Source organism: Octodon degus, unplaced genomic scaffold (assembly GCF_000260255.1).
Source record: "Octodon degus isolate 3935 unplaced genomic scaffold, OctDeg1.0 scaffold00266, whole genome shotgun sequence".
In the NCBI taxonomy this organism is placed as follows: Eukaryota; Metazoa; Chordata; class Mammalia; order Rodentia; family Octodontidae; genus Octodon; species Octodon degus.
Window position 1 is genome coordinate 191,838 of NW_004524842.1, and position 8,738 is coordinate 200,575.

The 8,738-nt window shown below is 38.8% G+C and overlaps 2 protein-coding genes across 2 annotated transcripts in view; one reads left to right on the plus strand and one right to left on the minus strand.

Moving 5' to 3' along the window:
- The window catches only part of Timm8b (translocase of inner mitochondrial membrane 8 homolog B), a 15,400-nt gene that overhangs the window by 1,627 nt on the left and 5,035 nt on the right, over window positions 1-8,738 (minus strand). The window lies entirely within an intron of this gene.
- On the plus strand, window positions 872-8,737 carry Nkapd1 (NKAP domain containing 1; the record flags this gene model as incomplete). Its single annotated transcript, XM_012512719.1, has 5 exons — window positions 872-940; window positions 3,912-4,012; window positions 5,670-5,819; window positions 7,429-7,482; window positions 8,521-8,737. Coding segments are annotated over exons 1-5 (591 nt in total), but the record flags the coding sequence as incomplete, so codon positions are not given.

The window sequence follows — 8,738 nt, forward strand, 5'->3', positions numbered from 1 at the left end:
GTGCGAAGCCCCTGCTAGCTACACTTGTGCGTTATCTTTGTCTTTAGTGTTTGGGAAGTTCAGTGCAAACTAGGAAATAAAATTCCTTGCATTAAGAAATTAAGGTCATTTTGCATTTTTGTTATTGTTGACGTCTGTGCTTTCCTGACACTTGCAGATCTAGGCACTGTGTTTTCTTCATTGCAAACTTAATTTGGAGATGCGAAATTTAGTTTCTAATGTGGACATGGAGAAATGTCGTTGGCTCGGGGCTAGGTAGAGCTTTTCAAGGAAACTTCGTCCACAAAATAGCAATGGAATTACAGTGGACCCTCCAGTTTCCAAAGTTTTGCATTTTCCAGTTCAAATACTCTGAATGAAAATACTCTGAAAAAATCGCATCTGTACCGTAGATGTTACAGACTTTTCTTGTGATTATTTCCCCGAACAGTACAGGACAGCAACTCTTTACATAGAATTTGTATTCTAGGTATTATATTAATCTAGAAATGATTTAAAGTAATGAGAACATATACCATAGGTTATATACATATAAGAGATATGAGTATCATTTGATTTTGACATCTCTGGGCATCCCAAAACCATACTGAGGGACAGCTACTTCAGTAAAACAGAACATTATGGGGATTAATTAAACTGGTACTCATGACAGCACTTACTTACATTCTTGTACAGTTTCAAAGAATTCTGATGTACTTCATTTCCTGTGATCCTTCCATGAATTGTCAGGCATTTCCCACTTTTAATGGTGTGGGAAAAACTGTGTTTCAGTACCTTGACTTTTAGTTCAATGATCCTTTACTTTATGCTTCTTTAGAAGAGAGGTAAATTATTATTGAATGTCATTTATTGATTCATTTCAGATTGAAGAATGTCCCGGGTTCCACTGGGGAAGGTCCTTCTTAGGAATGTCATCCGGCACACAGATGCTCACAATAAGGTGAGCGGTACTGTCCAGTCATTCTTCAGCACTTAAAGAGGGGACACATTGTACCAAGCATTATTCTGCCATTTAGGAGCTACAAAGATGAAAAAACAGATAACTTTGGTATAGTTTGATAAATACTATATTATAGAAACATTTAGAAAGTGCTTTAGAGCACTGAAGAAAGTGTAATGAAATCTTGGGAGATTAGAAGAGATTTCACAGAATGAGTGTTATGTTAGTTGCTGATACTTGAACTGGTTCTTGATGAATGAGTGAGTATAGCTTTACTAGGTATAGAAGGTCATTCTGGCTGAAGAGCATCACGCACTATATATGGCAGTGAAAAAAGGCATGAGCTGGAGGTACAGGTCGGTGGTCTAGCGGTGGCCTAGTATGTGCAAGGCCCTGTGTTCAGTCCCCAGCACCACAAAAAACAGACAAACTGTGCATCACCTGGGGCATGGCAGAAAAGTGTATATATCCAGGAAGCAGGGAGTGTCCTGGGAATGGGGAAGTAGAGCCCTATAATACCAGTACTCTTGAAGGCTAAGGCAGGAAGATTGAAATTTCAAAATCACTTTGGGTGACTTAGTGGATTTAGCAGGATCATGTCTCAAAAAATAAGAAAGGGGCTGGGAATATAGCTTAGTGCAGAGTTTGGGTTTCAATCTCCAGGACTTAAAGGAAGAAAAAAAGGCATAAAGGGGATAGTGGTAGAAGGTAAGACATAAGTGTCAAGGAGATGACAGTTTTTCTCTTTTGGCAGTAAAGAAGCCATTATATGATTTATTTTTTATTTTGATGTATTTAGTACAGGGTCTACAGGTCTCACTACACAGGTCAGACTCTAGTGATCCTCCTGTTTTCAGCCTCTCAAGCGTTGGGATTACAGGCGCACACCACCACACCCAGTCTACCATCATATGTTTTAAACAGTGTGACATCACATATGTACTTAGATAACAACTGCTCAGGGAATAGATTAGGTGGAGAGAAACAGTAGGGAGACCAGTTAGGTGATTGAAATGTTGTAGGTGAGATGGTGAGGGTTTGAGGGAAGGCAGGACTGTAAGGATGCAGAAGAGGCAATTAAGAGAGTGAATCAAAAACATTTGGTGGCTAATTGGGTGACAGTGATAAATGAGTCACATATAATCACTTTGTGTAACCTGGGGGGATGATGATGGTCCCATTAACTAAAAATAATGGAACAACAACAAAAGATAAAATATAATTGGTTTAGCTTTAAACATATTTGTGGTGAGGGGCTTGCAGTTCAAAACTCAGACTTGGAAGAATGATGAGAGGCTAGACATGGGTTTGTGAGTTCACTGGTTTACAGGAAAGTGACAGAGGTCACGAGAGTAGATAAGATCATCTAGGAGAGCACATACACTGAGAAGAAAGCCAGACCCAATGTTTAGTTTTCTTCAGTGAACTGTACTGTTGGTTGGACCATAACTGTTATTATTGGCATGTCACCTAATGTTTCAGTAATGGGCAAGTTTGTAATTATCATGCTACCTAAGCAATTGCATTAACTAATTCAGTTATATGTAGCTAAAGTGATAAATCTGACACATATGTAATAAATTATGTAGGACTTAGAAATAAAATGTGTTCATGTTCGTTGAACATTGTAATCTGAATTTTAGTTATTTAGCAATCATACTGGCATTTCTTTGGTTTTTTTCCCTTCCCTTTTAAGACAGATCTCACTATGAAATCCCAGGGCAGGCCAGATAACTCAGTGGATTAAAGCTCTTGCTTAGGCAGATGCAGAGACTAGGTTTGATTCCTGGCATGCTGTGCTGGCCCCGTCCCCAGGGAGTGCTGAGATGAAGACCGAGATGGGACATGGTGGCGTGCACCTGTAATCCTAGTGCTTGGGAGGCTGAAAACAGGAGGGTCACTATGATTTCAATCTGTGTAGTGAGACCCTGTAGATACATTAAAAAATGAAACAAAAAAACCCCTGAAATTCAGATTAGCCTTGAAACTGTGTAGCCCAGGCTGGCCTTGAACTCATGCCTCAGCCTCCTGAGTGTTGAGGCTATAGGCCTGTGCCCTCACGCCCATCTCATACTATTACTGTTTTTGAGAATTACAGTGTGAATAAGATGTATTAGGGCTGGCTATGGTGGCCCACGCCTGTAAATCCAACCTTTGCCTATAAGGCTGAGGCAGAAGGATTGTTGAGAGTTCCACACCAACCTCAACTACAAAGTGAGCTACATAGTGAGACCCTGTCTCAAAAAGACCAAAAAAAAAGATGTATTATATACCATATACCAATAACCCATGAGGAACATTGTTATGTATTGCAAATGTGTACTAATAAAAAATAAAGATTGAAAAAAAATTATAGAATGAAAAGTGACAAACTTTGTGATTTTTCAGAACCGGGGATTGAACTCAGGCCCTAATGTTTGCCAGGGAAGCGCTTATTCCACTGAGCCATCTTCCTGGCCCCACTTTGTGAATTTAAAGATTTGTCTTTATTAATTTTTTTACTTTGGTAATACCTTTTAGCTTTTATTTTCAGTAAAATGTAATAGTGGTACCTGCTTTGATTTTCTTATAACAATGGTCAAAGTTCATTCGAAATGACATAATTTTAATCATATTACTTTTTTTTTTTTTGAGGAACTGGGGATTGAACTCAGACCCTTGTGCTTGCCAGGGAAGCGCTTATTCCACTGAGCCATCTCCCCGCCCCCCCATATTACATCTTTTTTTTTTTTTTTCCCATATTACATCTTAAAGACATGTGTTATTACAATTTTTATTATTGAAGAATGTTTTGTGTTTGAGATTTCCTAGGTTGGATTGTTTAACCACTTACTAGAGAAACCAGAATTTATTTTCCAGGTGGTACCCTAGTAATTAGTACAGACTATATTTTTAGTTAGCTAGTTTTCTGTAAGGTAGAATGCTAATTTTTAGTGACTTACTTTATTTTATTTTATTTTTTTTAATTCAGATCCAGGAAGAATCAGATATGTGGAAAATAAGAGAAATAGAGAAACAGATGGAGGATACTTATCAAGAAACCAAAAGGAAAATGTTGCCCAGCAGTTCAAGGTGAAGTTGAATCTCTGAGAACCAGAATAATTCTCATCTTTTTTAGAATCAACTTTTGCTTAAAAATATTGTGATAGACTGCTGAGGGTGGTGGCACATGCCTGTAATTCCAGCGCTAGGGAGGCTGAGTCAGAAAGATTGTTGTCAATTTAAGGCCATCCTGGACTGTACAGCAAGACCCACTCTCAGAAAAACAAAGCAAAAATGAGCAAACCATTGTGATACTGTCAAGGATAGATCTTTATGTTATTAAGGATACTCTTGTTTTGCAAATCTAGACCCAAACATGAAGACAGTGGCTGGGCATCTGCCCATTAGCTCAGTCTTTCAAATGCCTGCTTAACAAAGTACTCAGCCTCAGGATGCTCTGGTTCAATCCCCAGATTCCTTACCAGGCCCGCCCTTAAGGCATGCTGAGCCAGCACCCCCCCCCCCAAAAAAAAAGACAATGGCTGTGGTACAGTGGCCAAACTGTACTTGCAGTGGAAAATTTAAAAATTCTATCTGGGACAACTAAATATTTAGGATTCTGTGAATTCCAGACTTACATAATAGGCCTTCCCCCTCTTCTGTCTGTGTGTGTGTGTGTGTGTGTGTGTGTGTGTCTGTCTGTCTGTCTGTTTCACACATTTTTGCTGTGTAGTTCAGGCTGGCATTGAACTCACTTTGTAGCCCAGACTTGCCTCAAACTTGTAGTAAGAAGCCCCATGCCTCAACTTTCTGAGTGTGGGAATTACAGGCAACTGCCACCATGCTTAGCCTTTGTCTAATAGCCATGAGTCCCAAGTAATAGGGAACATATCTTGGCCCTCCTGCTTGTTAGCTGTAGGATATGTGTTTGTGTTGGGTTTTGGTTTTGGTTTGAGACAGGGTCTTGCTCTGTAGTTCAGGATGGCCTTAAATGTACTGTGTAGCTCAGGCTAGCCTTGAACTCATAGCAGTTCTCTTTCCTCAGCCTCCTGAGTGCTGAAATTAAGGCATATGTTGTTATGCTTGGCTTTTCATGGGTTTTTATAAATGTATTAGTCACCTTTTTTGTTACTATAACAAAACACTTCAGATTGTTAATTTATGAAGAGGTTTATTTTGGCTGACAGTTTCAGAGGTCCCAGTGCATTCATTGGTTGTCCCTCTTGCTTTGAGCTGGTGGCAGGGCAGGGCATCAGGGCAAGAGCACACATTACGGTAAAACTGCTTACTTCGTGATCAGAACTACTATGGACTAGGATCTCATAGTTCCTTCCCCCACTCCCCTGTCCTCTGACCTAAAGACCTCTTATTGGTCTCTCACCTCCCAGTACAGCCACTTTGGGGACCAAAGCTTGCATGGGCCTTTAAGAGGCATACCAGATCCAAACTGTAGTTGAGGAGACGGTGGTGGTATAGTGGTGAGCATAGCTGCCTTCCAAACTGTAGTGGAGAGGGATAGTTAATGTCCAGTACACATTACTTTATGTTTTACTCTTTTAAGTGTTACATTGTTTTATTCTACTCTCAAGCTGTTCTGTGATTTTTATGCCTGAAGTAACATCACAAATGTTTTGAAATTTTTTTTTTTTTTTTCGGAATTCAGGTCCTTGTGCTTGCCAGGCAAACGCTTATTCTACTGGGCCACCTCCCTGGCCTTGAAATCTAAATGTTCTGTTTTCTTCTGTAGTCGGATGCGTAGTGATGGATTTGATGAAGAAAGTCAGAGAGAATATTGGAGGCCAAAGACTGAAATTTCTGGAACATTGGAAGATGATTTTCTTAAACCCAAATCCTGGAACAAGAAGTTGTATGATTATGAAGCTAATATGCCAGACAGGTTTGTGACTAAACTCCTGTGACCATTAGTGATAACTGATTGAAGAACATGTGTTTGTCAAAATCATATATTCCCATAAAAATACGTACACAGGGTGTTAGCATCATTCAAAAAGTGGAAAACTAAGTCAGACACAAGGTAACAGGCCTGTAATGAGGTTACTTTGCACAGATTAGCAAGAGAGGAGAAAAAAATGGCAAAAGAATAAAATGGAGAGAAAGCTTCCTAAGGAGGGAAAAGGTGCTAAAGAGGAGGAGGAAAGTGGGAAAAAAAGGAATCAATATATAAAATTCTGTGATGAATGTGATCACATTCTAAATTATACGAATAAATAGTCCAAAAAAAAGGCCTAGTCTAGGGAAAAAAAAAGTTGATGTAGTTCAGCATTCTCTGGGTGCAATCCCTAGTGCTATGCAAAAATGGGGGGTTAGGGGTGACCCTTCATGTCTATATATTGATGAATGTGGGATATAAGTATTTTTTGGCAGTAAAAGAAACTATTGATAAGTGATACAACATGGTTAAATCTTGAAAACCTTATCAAGGTGTAAAAAGCCAGTTACAAGGTATAATATACAATATGTCAGGGGACTAAGAAATAGGCTTGGTTTTTAAGAGCTCAGTGTAAGAAAATTCAAAATATATCTAATGGTATCTCTGGGAGTTTAATGTCACAAAGTAGTGAATAAAGCATGCTAATGTGCAGGGGTAACGTAAGGATTGTAAGCCTGTATGAATACTCAGAATTTTAAAGCTTCAGTGTTTTCTGGTTTTTAAGACTTCAGAGGTGGTCTGTAATGGATTTGAATGTTTCATTTGTGGTATAATGAAATGTTTATGAAAAGATGACTTTTTCATTAAGGTATTTTTAGGGAAAAAAAAAAGCCAGTTACAGCAGGTCACATACTGTATGATTGTTTATGTGGTATGTCTAGAATAAACAAGTCCATTGAGATAGAAAATAGGTTAATTGTTGCCATGGGATAGGGGTACTCTTTTCCTTTTTAATTTGGCACAGGAGGCACTGTACTTTAAAAGGGCACATTTCTTGGTATGTGAATCATACTTCAGTATTTGTAAATTATTATTTTTATAAAAACAATTGTTTCACTGTAGACAGCATGTTAGGAAGTATAAGAGTTCTTTTTCTTTTTTAACGTATTTGGTTGTTGTAGGATCTCACTGTGCAGCTCAGACTTGTGGTGATCCTCCTGTTGTCAGCCGCATTACAGGTGTGCACCACTACGCCAGGACTCTGGCCAGCTCAGCCTGCTCTGGGGGCTGGCAAAGCCTGTGGTGCTGGGGATCCAACTGCGGTCCCTGAGCTTTGCGTAAGCAGGCAGTGTAGTCTGCTGAGCTATCTCACTGGCCCTAATGGTTCTGAAAGAGCATGGGAAATTCTCTTACAAATGGATAGAAGAATCCTTTGTTGGAAATGGTAGCGTAAAGAAAATGTAGCTGTTACAGTGATCATGGATATGGCTCTATGACGTCTCTATTTTCTTTGTTCTCTGTACATCTGTATGCCTGTGCTTCAGCGTCTTTCTAACTTTAATTTCTAAAAATGTATGCATTGCTTTAATCTTGCATGTAATGTGTCATCTTACAGATGGGGTCACAGTGGTTATAAGGAGTTATACCCTGAAGAATTCGAAACAGACAGGTAAGGCAAATTGGCTTACTGAGAAAAAGTTAGGAAGTAAGATTAGTATAAAATCTGTACTATAAATTGTGTTCCAAACTTTCTGGAGGCTATATTTGTTACCGAAAATGTAGCTAGAACCTTGTGTGGTAGCACATACCTGTAGGATCTGCTTTTCAGAGGCTGAAGCAGAGGATCACTTGAATCTAGAAGTTCAAGACCAGCCTGGGCAATGTAGGTATAGGGAGACCTTGTCTCAAAACATGAGTTGGAATGCCTTTGATTGATGTTTGGCACATCTGTAAACATTTTGGTTTTTATATAGGGATAGGTTCCAAGACCCCAAGTGGTGCCAGAAACTTCAGATGGTAGTGGACCCTGTCTGTGCTGTTTTCCTGTACAGACATACCTATGATAAACTTTTATCTTAAAGGAAGTACTCTGTGGCTTCTCTTTGGCATATCCACATGGCCTATATCATTACCCTTGTGTTTTGCTTAGCACTATTAAGTGAAATAATAGTTATTTGAGCATAAACACTGCTATGTTATGATGGTGGCTCTGATAATCTTGATGGCTACTAAATGACTAAAGGATAGCTGAACAGAGGGACGATTCAGGTCCCAGATGGGACAGAGATAGATAGAAGTTTTGTGCTGCTACTCAAAATGACATTAAAAGTTAGGAATTGTTCATTTCTGGAATTTTCCATTAATATATTCAGACTATGTTTAACTAAAACCACTGGATAAGAAGGGATTAGTGGTTATTCTTTACAGTAACAATGTGGCAGATAAGAATTTTTATCTTCATTTTATTCCTTTAACCCTCATTTCCTATGTCAAAGTTCTGATTTAGAATTCAGATGTGAACAGTTTCCTGTTTAGAATCAGAATATTGGGCCTGGGAGATGGCTCAGTGGAGTAAGCGCTTCCCTGGCAAGTGCAAGGGCCTGAGTTCAATCCCCAGTTCCGCAAAAAAAAAAAAAAAAAAAATCAGAATATTAAAATACAAGTACTTTTTTACATACATTATATTCTTTACTTTTTTTATTAGTAGTGATCAGCAGGATATTACCAATGGGAAGAAAACATCTCAGATAAAATCATCTACCCATGAATCCCGCAAACATAAGAAGTCAAAGAAGTCTCACAAAAAGAAACAGAAGAAAAGGTCACACAAAAAACAGAAGAAAAGCAAGAAGGAAGCCACAGATGTAACAGCAGATTCCTCAAGTGAGTTCTCAGAAGAAACTGGTGCTTCTAGTACCAAGAAGA